Source organism: Pongo pygmaeus, chromosome 1 (assembly GCF_028885625.2).
Source record: "Pongo pygmaeus isolate AG05252 chromosome 1, NHGRI_mPonPyg2-v2.0_pri, whole genome shotgun sequence".
In the NCBI taxonomy this organism is placed as follows: domain Eukaryota; kingdom Metazoa; phylum Chordata; class Mammalia; order Primates; family Hominidae; genus Pongo; species Pongo pygmaeus.
Window position 1 is genome coordinate 93,799,812 of NC_072373.2, and position 20,234 is coordinate 93,820,045.

At 48.4% G+C, this 20,234-nt stretch overlaps 1 protein-coding gene across 4 annotated transcripts in view; it reads left to right on the forward strand.

Moving 5' to 3' along the window:
• Positions 1-2,694: 2,694 nt before the first annotated feature.
• IQGAP3 (IQ motif containing GTPase activating protein 3) overlaps positions 2,695-20,234 on the forward strand; it is a 44,967-nt gene continuing 27,427 nt past the window's right edge. For 3 of the 4 annotated variants that reach the window (XM_054450468.2, XM_063650330.1, XM_063650336.1), the window contains exons 1-13: positions 2,695-2,796; positions 5,880-5,967; positions 8,784-8,940; positions 9,226-9,303; positions 10,638-10,714; positions 11,503-11,570; positions 11,661-11,774; positions 12,015-12,193; positions 12,662-12,740; positions 13,329-13,492; positions 14,314-14,401; positions 16,410-16,573; positions 18,722-18,879. In XM_054450468.2, the coding sequence (XP_054306443.1) occupies positions 2,760-2,796; positions 5,880-5,967; positions 8,784-8,940; positions 9,226-9,303; positions 10,638-10,714; positions 11,503-11,570; positions 11,661-11,774; positions 12,015-12,193; positions 12,662-12,740; positions 13,329-13,492; positions 14,314-14,401; positions 16,410-16,573; positions 18,722-18,879 (1,451 nt within the window). In that variant the 5' untranslated portion in view covers positions 2,695-2,759. The remainder of the gene's footprint in view (positions 2,797-5,879; positions 5,968-8,783; positions 8,941-9,225; positions 9,304-10,637; positions 10,715-11,502; positions 11,571-11,660; positions 11,775-12,014; positions 12,194-12,661; positions 12,741-13,328; positions 13,493-14,313; positions 14,402-16,409; positions 16,574-18,721; positions 18,880-20,234) is intronic. The other variant, XM_063650334.1, reaches the window with a different exon arrangement.

Below are 20,234 nucleotides of genomic sequence, written 5' to 3' on the forward strand. Positions count from 1 at the left end.
TGAGGCGGGCAGATCACCTGAGGTCAGGAGTTTGAGACCAGCCTGGCCAACATGGTGAAACCCCATCTCCACTAGAAATATAAAAAAATTAGCCAGGCGTGGTAGTGGGCACCTGTAATTGCAGCTACTTGGGAGACTGAGGCAGGAGAATTGCTTGAACCCAGGAGGTAGAAGTTGCAGTGAGCCAAAATCATGCCAATGCACTCCAGCCTGGGTAGCAGAGTGAGACTTTGTCTCAAAAAAATAAAAAATAAATAAAAAATAAGGCCAGGCGCGGTGGCTCATGCCTGCAATCCCAGCACTTTGGGAGGCTGAGGCGGGCAGATCATGAGGTCAGGAGATCGAGACCATTCTGGCTAACATGGTGAAACCCCAACTCTACTAAAAAATACCAAAAAAAAAAAAAAAATTAGCCGGCCGTAGTGGCAGGTGCCTGTAGTCCCAGCTACTCGAGAGGCTGAGGCAGGAGAATGGCGTGAACCTGGGAGGTGGAGCTTGCAGGGAGCCGAGATTGCACCACTGCACTCCAGCCTGAGCGACAGAGCAAGACTCTGTCTCAAAAAAAAAAAAAAGAACTCAAGCTTGGAGTGCGACTATCTGCATTTAGCTCTAGTCTCTACCAGTTATTAGCTGTGTGACCTTTCTAAGCCTCAGTTTCTAATCTGTATTGTAAAGATTAAATAAAATAGTTATTGTAAGATGATGCTATAGTACCCATCCTATAGTAAACACTATATGTGTGTTGGTCCGTAACTTTGGTGTGGAAGAAATTAATCTCTACTCAACTTCTGTTTCAAGCCCTGATTCCACTGGGATAATGGAAACAATGTGAACCAGTCTGGGGATTTGCCCCCTCCTTTTCCCCAGGGTGGAGTCTAAGTAGGGGGAGGTATATGATGCCAAGGTGAGGCTCATCTGGTCCTCAGCCATTTATTCACAAAGGTGTCCACTGACATCTTCTTTCTTCTCATCTACCTGGCCTTTTCAAGCCCAGGGTCCAAGCAGAAGAGGGGAGTAATTCATTCGGATACTTCCTTTCTGTCTAGGTCAGGAATTTCTGCAAAGCTGTCTATTGTCTGCCTGGCTCCTTATACAACTGTTCTTTCTCAGGGCCCTGTACACCTAGGGTCCTTTCCAGGAAGCAGAGAATGGGGCCCCAGTTTCCAGGAGCCACCAACATCTAGATTCTACCTCCCCCAGCTGGTGAGAGGTAAGGGGAATTCCTTGGATCTTCAGGGGGGGCATCCACTCTCTTCAAATCATACTTTTCCCAGTTTTGTCTCAGCCCCTTGAGTCTCCTCTGTTCCTCTGAAGGCTCTAGGTATGGATTTCTGTTTACTGTTCTTTCTTTCACATTCTCCTCTCCTACCTGCCCAAGCTATAAGCCTAGGCTGCTTGGTTGGATGGAGTGTGGGGAAAGGGTAAAAGGAGAAATACAAGATGGGGAAACCTATCAGATAATATTTTTTCAGCATAGTTGTTGGTGTCATAATTATTTTTTATTAGTTCAGGCTCTTTTTTTTTGAGACAGAGTCTAACTCTGTCGCCCAGGCTGGAGTGCAGTGGCACAGTCTCAGCTCACTGCAACCTCTGCCTCCTGGGTTCAAGCGATTCTCCTGCCTCAGCCTCCCGAGTACCTGGGATTACAGGCATACACCACCACGCCCGGCTAATATTTGTATTTTTACTAGAGATGGGGTTTCGCCATGTTGGCCTGTCTGGTCTGCAACTCCTGACCTCAGGTAATCTGCCCGCCTCGGCCTCCCAAAGTGCTGGGATTACAGGCGTAAGCCACCGCGCCAGGCCTAGTTCAGGCTCTTATTATCTCTCTTCTGTGCTACTGCAGTAGCCTTCCAACTGGTCTCTGTCCCTAGCCTCACCCCCTTCCAATCCCCTGCTATAAGATGGCTCTTTTTAAAAGACAAATCTGGCTCTGACCTATGTCTAAAGTGTTCCTTAGCTAGTGACTGCTCACCAGACCCCATGCCAGGGCCCTAGCATGGTGCCAAAGGTGCTACTGGACCTGGCGCTGTGCCTCCAGGATCCCTTCTGGCCTCTCCCTGGCTGAGCTTTGTTCTCCTCTAAAACTGAACCAAGTTTAAGTTCCCGAACTCACCTCCTTGTTCTTGCACATGCTGTTTCCACTGACTGCACTGCCTCTCTTCTTCAATCTGATGAATTCTGTTTCACTTCTCAACCCAAATCAGCTGTCACCTCCACTAGGACGTCTTCCCTGTCATTCGCTGCTCTTAATCACAGCAATGACCCCCTTCCTCTGTGCATCACCGACCTCTAATTTATTTGACTATACGTCTATCACTTGTGCCAGAACAGCAAACTTTTTTAGAGCATTCACTGCGCTCATACATCTCTGCATTCGCATCACCTAGCTTAGTGCATAGCGCCAAGTAGGCCCACAAGTTAGTCGGACTCGGGAACACATAAGAAGCAGAGTAGGGGTTAATGGGAATACTAGGTGGAAATGACAGAGGCAATGGCAGGGGCGGCAGCTAGAATAAGACTGTTTAGCAGAAAAGGAGCCTGGAAGGAACAAGCCGAGGAACTGCTGTAAGGGGAGCGGTACTGCCCCGGCCTGGGGCGCCTCTTCTCCTAGCATCTGGGTGGCCCGCCTCCGCGGCCTGGAACTACAAATCCCAGGATTCTCAGCAGTGTGGACAGGAAGTGTCCTGTCGGGCCGTGCAGACGGTGAGGGGCGGTGGCCCAAGGGCGGGAGATTCAAACCTGGAAGAAGGAGGAACATGGAGAGGAGAGCAGCGGGCCCTGGCCGGGCAGCCTGTGAGTGCGGGAAGGGTCAGAGAAGGGTCTCGCAGTGGTGCCGCTGGTCGGGGGCTTGGCCGTCCCGGGAGAGATTGGGGCGTGTGTCGAGCGTGGAGCCTGAGGGGCGAGGGCGGTGGGACTGCTCAGTGGGACGGGAATCCTCAGCCCGGGCGCCGCGGGCCCGAGTGGAACTGTGAGCGGCGCATTGTCCCCTGACTAATGTGCTGCGCTTTAAAGCTTACAAAGAACTTTCTCCCTATTTCCAAGTTCTGGGGTTCCGGAGTCGGGAGAATGTAGGCGATCCTAATGGCTCCTTAAAATTCAGCAGTTAATGCTGGCTACCAAACTTGCCCGGCGCTGCCACCGGACAAGACGCCTCAAGGGATCTGGGGGACTCTTAGGCTTTGAGATGCCGCTTTCAGACAATGCCTGTCAAACAGGGGGCTGAAATTACCCGGGAAGCTTGTTTGAATTGCAGATACCTGGGACCTGTCCCAGAGCTTCAGTTCCAGAAGGTCTGGTTTGGGGCCCATAATCTGCATTTATAACAAGCACTGCTGTGCTTCTTCCCTCACCCCAGGTGATTGTGAGGAAGGTAGTCCCTGGGCCACATTTTCAAAGACACTGTTTTAGAGAGAGAGAGACTGGAGTTGGAAGGATGGGTGGGGCAGAAAGGTTCTATCTGATTTTCTGAATGAAAGGAAAACCTGCTCCTTCCACCACTCCCTTCGTTTCTATTAGGATTCAAAGAGCAAAGTCCATGTCCAGTCTTCTGTTAAAGGAAAACTAGTTCCAGACCTGAGAAGGACGGGAAAACTGTTTTTTGGTTTTTTATTTTTTTGAGACAGCATGTGTATGTACAAAATCCCTCCCATCGCCCACAGTCCTCAGTTCATAACTCTGAGGTGATGTCATTCACTTACTGGTTTATTTTCCATGCTTAACAACCAACACTTGTTCCTTGTACACCCCCTTGGAGGAACTGATGGCTTTCCTGTGGTTGGCCAGTGTTTTCAAATCTGTATTTGGAGGGGTGTGTGTGTGTGTGTGTGTGTGTGTGTGTGTGCGCGCGCGCATGTGTTTTAATTTACTTAACTGCTCATTCAAATAAGCCCTGCCCTTCCCCGAATCATTGCAGAATATGCAATATAAGGAAATAGGATAACAACCAGGAATGACATTAAGTGCTGAGTCAAAGACAGATTGGCTAAGCTCTGCCTTTTTTCAAGCTCTCTGAGTTTATTTTCTTACTGTGTGTGTAGCTTTCTCTTACTCTTTCTGTTTGATTTTGTATTGTGTTTGTATTGTGTTTCTAAGGAGAATAGAGAGAGGGGAGAGAAGGGAAAAGGATTAAGGGAGACTGTAACTAAGGCAAATTATGATTGTTGTCTCACTTGAGGGATTCTCTATTCTTGAGTTTTGGAATCAGTACTCTATTTAACTTGAAGATTCTTTTCCTCCTCGGGTGACCTATACCGAAAAGGATAGTGAAGGTACCTTTGTGATCTTTTAAAATTTTCTTTGTCCTTCCACTTAATCCCAAGTGAGTGACATGTTTCCCTCTGTTGGACTGCCTTTCCCCGTGTTCTGCCTATTTATTCCTTAAGATCTAGTTCATAGCTAGAATCCTTTGCTTCCTCTGCTGCTTCCATAGATTTTATTCATGGGCCATAATCATACTTATCACGTTAATATATTCAGATGTTTTTCTCCTCCAATAATAATCTTTGGGCGCTGTGGTTCACGCCTGTAATCCCAGCACTTTGGGAGGACAAGGCGGGAGGATCACTTGAGCCCAGGAGTCCAAGACCAGCCTGGGCAACATGGTGAGACCCAGTCTCAACAAAAAATACAAGAATTAGCCAGACATGGTGGTGCGCACCTGTGGTTCCAGCTATTTGGTGGTGGGGGGCTGAGGTGGGAAGATCACCTGAGCCCAGGAGGTCAAGGCTACAGTGAGCTGTGATCGCACTACTGCACTCCAGCCCGGGTGACAGAGTGACACCCTGTTTCAAAAACAAAACAAACCCCCCAGTAACTCTGTTGTCCAGGCTGGAGTGCAGTGGCACGATCATGGTTCACTGCAGCCTAGACCTCCTGGGCTCAGGTGATCCTCCCACCTCAGCCCTGCCCCGAGTAGCTGGGACTACAGGTGTGCACCGTCACACCAGGCTAATTTTTGTATTTTTTGTCAAGGCAGGGTCTCACCATGTTGCCCAGGCTGGTCTCAAACTTCTGGGCTCAAGCGATCCACCTACCTCAGCGTCCAGAAGTGCTGGGATTACAGGCATGAGCCACCATGCAGGCCTTTATCTCTGCATTTCTTAAGAGTAGGGGTCTGCTAGTCCAGTGCCTGGCATAAAGGAGGTATTGATGAATGAATGAATGAGTGAATGATGAATCCTGGTTGGTTCTATTACCTCACCTCTGAGAGAGTAACCAACGAGGATGACACAGGTCCAGTTCTTGGAGAACTCAGTCTAATTAGGGATAAGAAAAGGAGTTAAGTTTCAAGCCAAGGAAGGCTCTGGATGTCCCAGCTGAGAGGTACTGAGGGAAGTTCCATGAGTAGACTTGAGGAAGAGGACAGGAAGATGGCTACAGAGGAAAGAGAAGTAATGCCTCCAGCACAGGAGGACGCTGCCTATTAAAGGGTATCCTGGGAAGAGAAGGAGGGACACATGGGAGATGCTTCAGGTCTCTGAGCAGGGTTACCTAAACAAGTCTGTTGAGAAGACTCGGCTGGGCGCGGTGGCTCACGCCTGTAATCCCAGCACTTTGGGAGGCCAAGGCGGGCGGATCACGAGGTCAGATCGAGACTGTCCTGGCTAACATGGTGAAACCCTGTCTCTACTAAAAAATACAAAAAATTAGCCAGGTGTGGTGGCGGGCACCTGTAGTCCCAGCTACTCGGGAGGCTGACGCAGGAGAATGGCTTGAACCTGGGAGGCGGAGCTTGCAGTGAGCCGAGATCAGGCCACTGCACTCCAGCCTGGGTGACAGAGCGAGACTCCACCTCAAAAAAAAAACAAAAAAGACGCTTCAGTGCTAAGGCACCTCTAATGCTCTCTTCATTGACCTTATCCCGTTTAACTCCTCAGATGAACGCCTCACAGCTGAGGAGATGGATGAGCAGAGGCGGCAGAACGTTGCCTATCAGTACCTGTGCCGGCTGGAGGAGGCCAAGCGGTGAGCAGAGTCCAGGAAGATGGACTCTTTCTGCTCTCCCTTTCTACCACCCCACCCTAGGCATCTGCCCCTAAAGCAAATGCAACAGATCGAGAGTCCATCCTGTGGGAAGGGGCGAGTTGAAATAGCTTTTTAATTTTTTTTTGAAGCAAATCCCAGTCACATCCTTTTACCCCCTATATACCGCAATACGTATCTCCAAAATATGTGGACGTTCGCTTATATAACCACGATGCCATTATAATATCCAACTAAATTATTTTAAATCCTTGGAAGATCAATACCCAGGCCATTTTCAAATTTTCCTGCTTGTCTTTAAAAAAAATCTGTTTTTACAGTTATCTTATTCAAATAAGGATCCAAAAAGTTCACTAATTACATCTGCTTGTATGTCTTCTTTAATCCAGAGCAGCCCATCTCCTTTTTTCAGTTCATTATATTATTGACTTGCTGAAGAAAACTGGGTCATTTTCCCTGAAGAATATCCTACATTTTGTCTCTATTTCTTTTCTTTCTTTCCTTTTGTTTTTTAGAGATGGGTGTCTATTTGCTTTCTTGTGTCATTCAGCTTGTGCCTCTATACCCTGTATTTCCTATAAATGAATGTTGGCTTAATTAGATTTGGGTTCAACATTTTTGACAAGCAACATGGCGAAACCCCATCTCTACAAAAATACAAATATTAGCCAGGCATGGTGGCGTGTGCCCATAGTCCCAGCTACTTGGGGGGCTGAGGAAGGAGGATTGCTTGAACCTGGGAGGTCGAGGAGGCCACAGTGAGCCAAGATTGCGCCACTGCACTGAATCCTGGATGGCAAAGTGAGACTGTGTCTCCAAAAACAAACAGAAAAACCTGGATGGGCGCTGTGGCTCACGCCTGTAATCCCAGCACTTTGGGAGGCCGAGGCGGGCAGATCACCTGGGGCCAGGAGTTTGAGACCAGCCTGGCTGACATGGTGAAATCCTGTCTCTATAAAAAAATACAAAAATTAGCTGGTCACGGTGGTGCATGCCTGTAATCCCAGCTACTCGGGAGGCTGAGGCAGGAGAATCGCCTGAACCCAGGAAGCAGAGGTTGCAGTGAGCCAAGATCATGCCACTGCACTCCAGCCTGGGTGAAAGAGTGAGACTCTGTCTCATAAAAAAACAAAAAACCATTTTTGACAAGAAGTCTTCATTAGTGTTGGTGGTTTTTTTTCCCCCACTCAGATCCTTTTACCCCCTATATACTGCAATATATATATCTGAAATATGTGATATTTAACATATGTAAGATACGTGTTCCATATCACATCTTACAGAAAGAATACAATGTCTGCTTGTTCCACTTTTAGTGATGCTAAGTTCAATCTGGGAGTTTAGGTGAAACCAACCTGATTTACACATCATAAAATTTCCCATTAACTTTTCATCTAATGCCTTCATTCATTGTTGGTCTACATCAGAATTTATTATTTTATCAAGGGTGTAAAATGACTATTTTCTAGTTCTGTCATTTCTTCCATATTTACTAGCTGAAATCCTAAAGAACATTCCCTCATCATCTTAGGACTATTTGGTTACTCTAAAAGTCAATCTGTACAGGAAAAGCAGGATACATACTTAATTCTTTGCTTTTAATCGACAGGATACTTTTAATGTTCTTAAAGGAAGTCAGTACGATGGGGCAATCAGGAAAAATCAGGTGTCTAAGGCAGGGAAGACATGGAACAATGTGTAACTGGCTCTCTTTTTGGAAACAGATACTTTCCAATTAGACCGCAATATGTAGGGAAGTTTAGAGATTCCATCTGAGGAGGCTTTAATCTCTCCCTCATACAACCATCAGTAATAATAATACTTTACTTTTATATTCAAAGTGTTTTCACATTCATTAGCTCATTTGATCCTGGCAGCTGCCCACTGAAGGAAGTACAGGTGGCATTATCCTCATTTTGCAAATTGTGCAACTGAGGCTCACAGAGGTGAAGTAGGGGAGACGGTTGGAAGGGGGGCCTTCGGACTCCAAGAGCTGTGGTCTTTCTGTCCCTTTGTGCTGCTCCCCTTGCATCAGCCCCACTACTGTCATCATCGTCAAAGCTGGGTTATGAGCCATGTAGATCATTCAGGCAGACATGACCTTTCTGCACCCAGTTTCTCAGAGAACAACCCAGAATAAAGGAGTGAGCACATTCTATTTTATTTAACAGTCAAAGATGTAACTAGGGCCAGGCGTGGTGGCTCATGCCTGTAATCCCAGCACTTTGGGAGGCCGAGGCGGGCGGATCACCTGAGGTCGGGAGTTTGAGACCAGCCTGACCAACATGGAGAAACCCTATGTCTACTAAAAATACAAAATTAGCTGGGCATGGTAGTGTGTGCCTGTAATCGCAACTACTCGGGAGGCTGAGGGCAGGAGAATCACTTGAACCCGGGAGGCGGAGGTTGCAGTGAGCCAAGATCGCACCATTGCACTCCAGCCTGGGCAACAAGAGCAAGACACCATCTCCAAAAAAAAAAAAATATGTAACTAGACTGAGTGAGAAGCTATGTAACAGTTAAGCCTCACTGAAGATGGGCAGGTTCAGGATCTGTCAAGGAAGATTTGCTGGGGTGGGTGGGGCTGAGGGTTGGCCAGTCCAGATTTTTGGGGCAGCCTAGGAGAAGCTGGGAACAGCCAGGCAATGGGCAGAGAGGGGAGTTGGAGGTAGAGCAGGAACAGGAAGCAGAGGAGGGTCAGGGGCCACTTAAAAGGAGGCAGAGAGGGAAGTTCCTGTTGTTAGAATAAATCACTGTGGTCTGCCAGAGTGCATGAGAAGGTGCTCTCATGTTCATAGCTGGATGGAGGCCTGCCTGAAGGAGAAGCTTCCTTCCCCAGTGGAGCTGGAGGAGAGCCTTCGGAATGGAGTGCTGCTGGCCAAGCTGGGCCACTGTTTTGCACCCTCCGTGGTTCCCTTGAAGAAGATCTATGATGTGGAGCAGCTGCGGTACCAGGTGGGAGGATTGGACCTCACCTTCTACCTTCTTCCCCTCAAACTATGCCTTCTCCTCAAAGCTGTGAGGGTAGAGTGACCATATAACTTATTGTCCAAATCTGGATAAAAGGGAGTGTTATTAATCTATGTTTCTCTGTCCTGATAGGGATGGAAAATCCACAGGATGTGGTCCTCTGGTTCCCCTCTGCCCATCTCTCCTGAATCTTTAAGCTGTAGTCTGGGCTTTACCCATAGGGAGTGCTGAGAACTGTGGAAATAGATTTTCTTTTTCCTTCTCTTTCAGGCAACTGGCTTACATTTCCGTCACACAGACAACATCAACTTTTGGCTATCTGCAATAGCCCACATCGGTCTGCCTTCGGTAATACTGGGCCTGAAGATTGATATTCATCTTTACTCCTTACCAGCCACCCCCAACAATCTCATGCTTTATCTCCCTGGACCCTTTAGCCCTATTTCCATGTGTCTTCTAAACTAACTTAATCTAAGAGAACAGTTCCTTGCGGCTGTGTGTCTTTGAACCAGGTTATTTTTTCTCTGCCTCCTCTTCCCTGTGGATGAAAGGAGGTGAAGTTTCCCTGGCCTGAGTGGCATGGTTCCCATTATGCAGGGGGTGGGGGGCTGCTATGTCATGCTCGTATTGGCCAGCCCTGTCTCCACCAAATTTCACAGTGTGAAGCAAGGGTATACACATCCCTAGATGGTAGACTTTGAGTTAGAAGCCTAGGTCCAAAACCCCAACTGGACACATGATTTCACTCTTTGAACCTCAATTTGTTACTCGTCTGTAAAATGGGGATAGTGAGCCCTGCCCTGTCTACCTTACAGTGTTGTCAGGAGGATCACATGGTCTGTGTGAACTCCCTTTGTTAATTGTGAAGAGCTATACAAATGAAGGCATGACAGGATTCTACAATGTATGGTTTCTTTTGCTTTGTTTTTCTTCACTGTAGAAAGGAACTATAAGACGGGAAACAGCAGTAAAGAAAGACATTTTGATGGGAGGCAGAAGCAATAGAGGTCATGTGTCTTCAGTGGGACTGGAACACTCTAGGTCTCTAAATTTGGTCTTTTATTGTGAATCTATATGTAACCAAGATATATTGAGGTTAGGCCTCATTACAGTTGTTAGATGGCATTGAGAAGCCATACCTGGTGCCACTCGGTTCTCAGAAGGGCTCTCATTGATCAGAAGCCGCTGGCTTGGAGACAGGGATAACAGCCTGACACTTTTGTGGTCCTTGGCAATATATGCTTCATTGGGCCCTGCATGGGAGTAGGCCAGCTCTCCAGCATACCACGTCTCTGGCAAGGGTCTAAGGTGAGGCATGCAGGCTCACTGTAGACATCTGGAAGACAACTGGGGGCCTGGTTTTTTGTTGTTGCCATTATTGCTTTTGGAAGATATGGCTTATATCCTGTAGCCTTGATGGCCTTATCTGGTGTTTGGTTAATCCAGGGCACCCTAGGACTATGTGTCTGTGGCTGAGCCTTGGCTTCGTATGCATCCCCAGTGCCTTTCTTTTATACTAGGCTGACTAGAAATGGTTGGGGGAGACTGACCTAGACACCCCAGGTAACAAGGGAGCACATACCTCAGGTTGGAGAGGAAGACCCATTCCTCGGCACCCCCTCTCCATATTTGGTGCTGCTTAAAGGTTCCCAATGGCAGTAACTGGCTGGTTTCTCCTCTAGACCTTCTTCCCAGAGACCACGGACATCTACGACAAAAAGAACATGCCCCGGGTAGTCTACTGCATTCATGCCCTCAGGTGAGAAACCTCAAATTTTATCATCCAGGTTCCTCTAGTTGGATGCAACCAACAATCAACAGCAACAAACTCAGCAAGAAGGATGAAGGGTAGACCACAGGGAGCACTGCTCAGGAGAGTTAGGTTTCAGATTTACAGAGTTGTGTTTAGATTTTTGTGCGTGTCTGTGGGCACATTTATGTATGGCCTGTGTGGGTGAAAGGGAAGGGCAGGCAGAGTACCAGAGACAGGAAGGTAGCAGGGTAGGGCCTTCAGTTTGTAACTGGGTATAAAGGAATCAGAACAGGACCTATTGAGAGCAACACAGGCAAGCCACTTAGTATGGATGGTGTAGGCTCTTTGGTCCTACTTACATTCAGCCATCAGCAACCAGTTGGCTAAATCACAGCAAGTGACTGACCGGTTCCTTGTGTTTACCATGCCATCTCTTTTTGACTTCACTTCCCATGTCCCTTTGTGCCCCTGTGCCTTCGCTCAGCAGGTATCTGCTTGCTTTGCCCTTCTTGTCCTCTGTCTCTATTGAGTGACCTGCTACTGCAATGTGGCCTTCTCTGTGAAGCCTTCCTAATCCCCTCAGACCCCCAACACCATCTTATTTACCTTCTACAGCACTTTCCTTGGGCTGATTTATGGTCATATTTCTTTATGTGGGTTGGGGATGACTTGAGGGCAGGTGCTGAGTGGTCTTCATCTCTAGGTCCCCATAGTATCTCCTTCAAACCCATCGTGGGCAGAGTGTCGAAATGAATAGGCCCCAGTGCCTTCCAATGCCTTCCGTTTTTTCCTAGTCTCTTCCTCTTCCGGCTGGGATTGGCCCCTCAGATACATGATCTATACGGGAAAGTGAAATTCACAGGTAAACCCAGCTCCTTCCCCGACCACCACAGCCTGGGCAGGATCTTGGGGCTTCTGGGCCTGATGAAGGGCACCTGTGGCATCCTTGCAGCTGAGGAACTCAGCAACATGGCATCCGAACTGGCCAAATATGGCCTCCAGCTGCCTGCCTTCAGCAAGATCGGGGGCATCCTGGCCAATGAGCTCTCGGTGGATGAGGCTGCAGGTAAGGACTAGGCTCTGCTCTGCCAGGAGTAGGCTCAGTGCGTATGGGAGGGCTCCAAGCCTCACAGCCATTGGATGGGTTCTGGCCAGCTCTCATCCACAGATAGGGCCATCAGGCTAACTGGTTTGCCTGGCCCTTGAGGGTGGGAAAAAGGATGACGTTAGAGTGGCCTGCTACTGATTGTGCTCCAATCTGGAGTTCACTCTGGCCTCCTGACCTTGTTTCCATGCCCCCTCCCAGTCCATGCAGCTGTTCTTGCCATCAATGAAGCAGTGGAGCGAGGGGTGGTGGAGGACACCCTGGCTGCCTTGCAGAATCCCAGTGCTCTTCTGGAGAATCTCCGAGAACCTCTGGCAGCCGTCTACCAGGAGATGCTGGCCCAGGCCAAGATGGAGAAGGCAGCCAATGCCAGGAACCATGTAAGGAGTAGTCTTGGGTTGCAGGGACCAAAAAGTTGAGTGGCTGGAAAGTCTCAAGTGAAACCAGGACTCCTATCTGTCATGTCTCTAGTATCCAAAATTGCTTCTTAGAGAAATCATAATTAATCAGTGATTTTAGAGAAATAGGAAAGGAACGTGGAAGAATGATGAGAATTCCGAAGAGAAGACTGGAGAAGAGGTTCTTGGGGGATGATCTTCAGGGAAGCCTGAGAGGGGTGCTGGAATGTAGAACAGAATGAGATTGGACTGGAGGTTCCAAAGGTTGGTTTGGCTTAATTGTGTCAGTGCCAGGTGTTTTAGACCCTACAATTCCTGAATTCTGAGCAGACTGACCTTTGGCCTTGGGAAGGTCCCCAGAAGAAGAAATAAGTGTAGCCAGGGAGGGAAGAGCAGGACAAGAAGATTGAATTGGGTTTCCCAGGTTCCCTTTCAATGGAGTTTTTGCAGGATGACAGAGAAAGCCAGGACATCTATGACCACTACCTAACTCAGGCTGAAATCCAGGGCAATATCAACCATGTCAACGGTAAGAGAGATCGAGCAGGAGTGGTTTAGGGGTGCCCTCAGGGTAAGCCCCTGCACTGGGAGGCTTGGGGATAGCTTTTCTCAAGCCAGAAAGCCCTATGGTCTCACTTGGGCCAACTCTTGCCTCGGGGAAAGATCAGAGTCCAAGGAGTATGTGCACTGCTTTCTGGCCATCGGTGTCTAGAGGAGAAGTAGTCCATGTCCGGGAAGCTTCTGTCTGACTGGAGAACCATAGAGAGGAGCAGCTCTTGATGCTGGGAGGGCAGTTGGACTGGGGTCCTTCGAGAGGGGCAATGTGGAGAATACATGAGGATGGGGGGATCTGGGTAGGAGCCGTGTGAAGTCTCAGGATGGGTGGGCATTTGCCTATTTGGGTGAGGATATCCTTGGGGTCTGGGGTGGTGAAGTGAGGAGGCTGTGAAGACCAAGCTGAAGAATTTGGGCTGAACCAAATGGGCCCAGGAACCAAGGGGGAAAGGGTGGGTGTAATTCCAGGCAGGCAAGAAGAGGGCAGATTCCTAGGGCTGGACTAAGGGATTATGAGAGGTGGCTTTCTCACACTGTCCATTATGGAGTCATTTTTTTTCAGTCCATGGGGCTCTAGAAGTTGTTGATGATGCCCTGGAAAGACAGAGCCCTGAAGCGTTGCTCAAGGCCCTTCAAGACCCTGCCCTGGCCCTGCGAGGGGTGAGGAGAAACTTTGCTGACTGGTACCTGGAGCAACTGAGCGCAGACAGAGAGCAGAAGGCACAGGTTAGCCTCTGTCTATTACCTGCCACCCCCTCTATGTGACCATAGGATAGGAGAGGGCCTCTTACTCAAGGATCACCACTGTTGGTCCTTTGTATTCTGTAAGTGCTGACTATGTGTTTAAATGGTTAAATCACCCCAAGGCCTAGTAGACCAGATTGATCAGCTTCTGTCCCTGAGAGTCCCCCAGGCTGACCAAGAGGAACCCAAGGACAGTCCCATAGGCAGTAATGTGCTCCCCCATTGTTGAACTGGTGCCTCCACTTAGCAATCTTGTTTTTAACGTAGTTGACTTTTCCCCTGACACTATTCGTGTTGTCTATGTTGTGATTTTAGATGCTTGCTGAGCAAGAAAGTTTAAAGATGAGTTAATAGGGCTGGGCACCGTGGCTCACGCCTGTAATCCCAGCACTTTGGGAGGCTGATGTGGGTGGATCACTTGAGGTCAGGAGTTTGAGACCAGCCTGGCCAATATAGTGAAACCCTGTCTCTACTAAAAATACAAAAATTAGCCGGTGTGGTGGCACGCGCTTGTAATCCCAGCTACTTGGAAGGCTTCGGCAGAGAATCGCTTGAACCCTGGAGGCAGAGGTTGCCGTGAGCCGAGATTGTGCCACTGCACTCCAGCCTGGGCGACAGAGCAAGACTCCATCTTTAAAAAAAAAAAAAAAAGGGTTAATAGGGATGAGTGAGCCAGCCTAAAGGAGAGAGGTAGGATTGAGGGTAGGTGGCTGGGTAGACCTGGGAGCTCATGCTGGCAACTTGTAAAGCATGGTCATGGCCCCAGAAGGACTCCATTCTACTGCATCTCTTCCCTCTCTTAGGAGCTGGGCCTGGTGGAGCTTCTGGAAAAGGAGGAAGTCCAGGCTGGTGTGGCTGCAGCCAACACAAAGGGTGATCAGGAACAAGCCAGTAAGTCATCTGCAGGTCTGAGGCCTGCTCTGTGCATATCTCTGGCTCTTAGAAGAGTATCCCACCTCTTTGCTGGCTTCTGTATTGGGCAATACACACTGCTGCTGTTTCCAGCCTGGCTAGGAACTTCTCCCCTCACATAATCTGCTCTATTCCTGCTGCCTGGGGGGACACTACAGATAAGTTCATTAAGGCCTTAGAGATAATGACATGCCAGTACTGCACTGGGCTGTTCTCCTGGGGCAGGCAGTTTTCTTCCAGGCAGTTTGCCTGTAATTTTGACAGTTTCAACCTGCTTGAATTCCTTTGGCTTCTGAAATGTAGTAGTTTTCCAGAATATGAGCAAAAAACTCATCTTTTCAGTTTCCCTTAAAAACATTGTATACAAATGTAATTCTTTTTTGTTTGTTTTTGTTTTTGTTTGAGACAGAGGCTCACTCTGTTGCCCAGGCTGGAGTGCAGTGGCACAATCTCGGCTCACTGCAACCTCCACCTCCTGGGTTCAAATGATTCTCTTGCCTCAGCCTCCCGAGTAGCTGGGTTGACAGGCACCTGCCACCATGGCAGGCTAATTTTGGTATTTTTAGTAGAGGTAGGGTTCTTCGTGTTGGCCAGGTGGGTCTCAAACTCCTGGCCTCAAGTGATCTGCCTACCTTGGCCTCCCAAAGTGCTGGGGATTATAGGCATGAGTCACTGTGACCGGCCACAAATATAATTATTTGTTACAAGAATGTGAGTTAGTAATTGTCTTCCTCCAAGAGATCTATCTGCACTGCAAGTATGAAGAGAAACAATGCTGAGGCAAAATGCAATAGCCTGTGAACACTAGACCTGTTACAGTTGCTTGCCTTAGTCTGGACTTGCTGTCAGGTTTAGAGGTTGCTCAGTAACCATTTACCTTTGTCTAACAAAGCTTTCCGACATTCACTAGCTTTCAGTAGCCCCCAGGCCACTCCTGACTGGCTGCTTTCCTAATCCACTCAGTTCATTCCCGATTGCTGCTGCCAGAGTAATCTCTGAAGCACAGATCTGATCTTATCTCCCTTGTTGAACATCTTCAGACCTTCATGGGTTCTTCCATTATTTAGCCCACACTTTAGTCCTATCTCCTTGCCCTGGCAGATAAGACCTTTCCAGAGTTCGTCCCCAGCTCTTCTGTTCACATTCCATCCAATTCAGCCAAGTAAACGATCTATTCTCCCTAGATTGCCCTCCAGCCTTTCCCATCACTGGGCTTCTGGTCCTCTGGGTTACATTTCTCCCACATTCTCACCTGTTGATGAGCAGGTGAAAACATTCTCCAGAGCTGTCTCCAAGGCTTCCTCCTCTGTGAAGTCTTCTGCTCTCTCCCAGGCAGAATCCCTCCTCCCCTGCTCTGCCATAGCATTGTGTGGGGGTGGGGGAGGTGGACTTCTAACATGACATTGACAGCAGTGCACTGTAGGTACTTTGGTATCCTTAGTTCTTCCCAGTAGATTGTGCTCTCCTTCATGTCAGTGCCCATATCTGCTTGGCATTTTGTAAGCCACAGAGTTTGTAAACTCAGACTACATTGAGGCACCACAGCCCCTTTTAAGCTTACTACTGCCCTTTGCAGCAAACGGCTCCACCTTGGAGCTGGTTCCTTATTCCTCTGTGCTGTCATCAAGCCTTGGTCCCTAGAGCCCCCTGACTAACCTCATCTTAGTTACGCTCCATAGCCACCTGTCAATCTTGTGCTCACCACCTTAGGAACTCACCCTCTGCCATGACAGCCACTCTGTGTTACATGCTGAGCTACTCAATTTCTAGGCCTGACAAATTGCTTCTTACAGAGCCTCTTCTTAAAGCAACCCAGCCCCTTTTCTTCCTGAACATTTAGAAATGCATTTTAAACCTAGCAGATTTTTGAGAACAGTTGCAAAGCCACTTTCCCACCAAGATCCCCCAGCAGAGCCTAGTTGGTGAGGAGAGTGGAGATGCCGCTGAATGCCCAGCCAGTACAACCTGTTGCTCTCCTCCCTTGCAGTGCTCCATGCTGTGCAGCGAATCAACAAAGCCATCCGGAGAGGAGTGGCGGCTGACACTGTGAAGGAGCTGATGTGCCCTGAGGCCCAGCTGCCTCCAGTGTACCCTGTTGCGTCGTCTATGTACCAGCAGGAGCTGGCAGTGCTCCAGCGGCAGCAGCAGGGGGTAAGCCCCAGAAATGTGGGTCTAGCTCTGCGGTCCCCATGCAGCTGGAGGGATCAGGACAGGCAGCCCAGGCCACCCTCTTGTGAGTGCAATATGAGATGCTGCCATGAGATTAGGTTGGGGAAAGAGCTACCATCCCTGCCTTACTGAGCATATTTTAATAGCCAATACCTTGAGCAAACACTGCTTTACATACTCATTTAATCCTTAAAAGGACCCTATGAGGGAGGCATTCTATTTTAGAGATGGGGAAACTGAGATGCAGAGGTTAAGTCACTTGCCCAACACAGCTGTGAGTGCCAGTGCTGGGAGTGGATGCAGAAGCCCATGCTTTGAAGCACTTCACTGTCCCACCTCATCCCAATTCATACTTCTTCTCTGACAGTGAAGTGACAGGGCCCTCACTTAGGGACTTTCAGTCTGTTGGAGGAGTTAGAATACACCTGAGGGTCCAAATAGAGACACAGGGAGAGAAGAGCAGATGACATAGGTGGAAGAAGTCTTCAGACCAAGGAAATGGAGGAAGCAGAGCTGGGAAGGCTTCCTGGAAGAGAATCAATAGAGAACTACACTCACAGGAGATGTTTATAGAGCGTCTACTCCCAGCATGACTTAGATACAGGCACAGCCCTCAGGAAAGGCACAGTCTCAACATAGGAATGACTATGTACAAGGAAGCATAAAATAAGTACTAAGAAGTAAAGCATTGTGACTAAAGTTGTGGAGTTTTGAGCCAGGCTGCGTGAGTTCAAATCTGGCTCTGCTAGTTCTTAGCTATGTGACATTGGGCAAGTTAATTACTTTCTCTGCTGCTCAATTTCTTTGAATATAAAATGGGAACAATAATATATTTACCTCAGGCTATAAGATTAAATAAGGTAACATATTTGCTTAGAGAAGAACCTAATAGAAGAAAGTAAGAACCTTAGAGAAGAAAGTAAACTTTAGCTATTAATATTATTGTTGTTGATATTCACAACATTCTGTTAGGAGAAAATAGGAAGGGGTCTGGGTGTGGGGGTTCATGCCTATAATCCCAGCACTTTGGGAGGTCCAGGCAGGCAGATCACTTGAGGCCAGGAGTTTGAGACCAGCCTGGCCAACATGGCGAAACCCCATCTCTACTGAAAATACAAAAATTAGCCAGGTGTGGTGGTGGCACATGCCTGAAATCCCAGCTACTCCAGAGGCTGAGACTCAGAGATCACTTGAACCCGGGAGAGCCAAGATTGTGCCACTGCACTCCAGCCTGGGCCACAGGGCGAGACTCTATCTCAAAAAAAAAAGAGAAGAAAATAGGAAGGGTGCTCAAGACAGAGGGCACGGCATAAGCAGATGTTCGAAAAGCAGAAGAAAGACAGGGCAGGGAAATGGGGTCGGGGCTTCTTGGGTGTGCGGTGCAGTGCAGTGTGGAGGCGACCACTCCATCTTCATCTCTGTATACCCAGGGCCTACTGCAGTTCAATTTTTTTTTTTTTATTTTAAGACAGGGTCTGGCTCTGTCACCCAGGCTAGAGTGCAGTGGTGTGATCTTGGCTCATTGCAACCTCCATCTCCTGGGTTTAAGCGATCCTCCTGCCTCAGTCTCCCGAGTAGCTGGGACGACAGGTACGCGCCACCATGCTCAGCTAATTTTTGTATTTTTAGTAGAGGCAGGATTTTGCCATGTTGGCCAGGCTGGTCTCAAACTCCTGAGCTCAAGCGATCTGCCCACCTTGGCCTCCAAAGTGCTAGGATTACAGGTGTGAGCCACTGCACCCGGCTAATACAGTTCATGATATGCAGTAGGGACCAATGGGAGCTGGTAGAACTTACTTGTTAAGTGTGGGCTTTGAAATCAGACGGCTAGTTTTGACTTACATTATTGGTCGTGGGCTCATCCGTGAAATGGGGATATTAATGGTACTATGGTTCTATTGTCGGCTTATTATGAAAATTAAATGATAATGTGTGTGAAGTACTTATAATTGAGCACATAGTAAGTATTCTCAAGGGTTTTGTATGATGATTATTAGTGAGTGAATCAGGCCACTGGGGTTTTGGGATAGAGACTCTGGGATATTCAAGAACCCTGGGGGGCAGGATGGTGAATAGGCCTTTAGACCCTTCACCTGCCCACTTGGGAATTGGCCCTCCCACCCATTGTAGGAGCTTGGCCAGGAGGAGCTCTTCGTGGCTGTGGAGATGCTCTCAGCTGTGGTCCTGATTAACCGGGCCCTGGAGGCCCGGGATGCCAGTGGCTTCTGGAGCAGCCTGGTGAACCCTGCTACAGGCCTCGCTGAGGTGGAAGGAGAAAATGCCCAGCGGTGAGAAAGGCTTAGCCACACATTGGGAGTGAGGGATGGGGGAATGTAGCCAAGACTCAGCACTCTTCTGTTGGAGACTTGCCTTGTGCCTGATGTCCCATTCTTGGGCCCAGGCCCACACTCTGGGTATGTTCACAGTTCCTTGGCCTGTGTTTCTTCCTGGGAGTGGATGGGGTCACAGTCATTCCTGTTTTCTTCATTGATTCATTCTTTCCTAGCAGATGTTTGAGTACTGACCCATGTGCCAGATATTACTCTAGGTGCTGGGAAACAACAGTGAACAAAACACTTTCTGCTCTTGTCAAACTTACATGCTAGTAAAGGGAGACAGACGATGAGAAAAGAAGATGAGGTGGCTGGGCGCAGTGGCTCACGCCTGTAATCCCAGCACTTTGGGAGGCCGAGGCGGGAGGATCACTTGACGTCGGGAGTTCGAGACCAGCCTGACCAACATGGAGAAACCCCATCTCTATTAAAAATACAAAATTAGCCGGGCGTGGTGGCACATGCCTGTAATCCTAGCTACTCTGAAAGCTGAGGCAGGAGAATGACTTGAACCCGGGAGGTGGAGGTTGTGTTGAGCCAAGATCGCGCCATTGCACTCCATCCAGCCTGGGCAACAAGAACAAGATGCCATCTCAAAAAAAAAAAGAAAGAAAAGAAAAGAAGAGGTGTAGAGAAAAATAAAATAGGGCAGAGTGGGTAATGGGTAGAGACATAGTAGGGATGGTTTTTCTGTTTTACATAATGTAGACCTCTTTGCTGAGGAGGTCATTTTGAAAGAAACCTAAAGGGCATAAATGATTGCCATGAGGCTATCTGGGGCAGAGGCCTCAAGAAAGCAATGTGCATGGTGTGTTCAAAGAACACCAGGAAGCCAGTGTGGTGGAGTGAAGTAAGGAAGAAAGAGGAGTGGGAGATGAAGACCAAGTAGCCGAGGCCAGACCATGTAGGACTCTGGTTTTTACTGTGAGTAAGGAAGGAAGCCACGGGAGGGTTTTGAGCCAGGAGGGAGTTGATCTGACCTACTTCTTTTTTTTTATTTTTAGAGACAGGGTCTTGCTCTGTCACCTAGGCTGGAGTGCAGTGGTGCAATCACAGCTCAGGGTCTTGCTCTGTTACCCAGGCTGGAGTGCAGTGATGCAATCATAGCTCAGGGCCTTGCTCTGTCACCCAGGCTGGAGTGCAGTGGTGCAATCATGGCTCACTGCATCCCTGAACTCCTGGGCTCAAGTGATCCTCCCGACTCAGCCTCCCAAGTAGCTAGGACTACAGGCACATGCCACCATGCCTGGCTAATTTTTTAATTTTTTGTAGAGATAGGATCTCTCTACGTTGCCCAGGCTGGTCTTGAA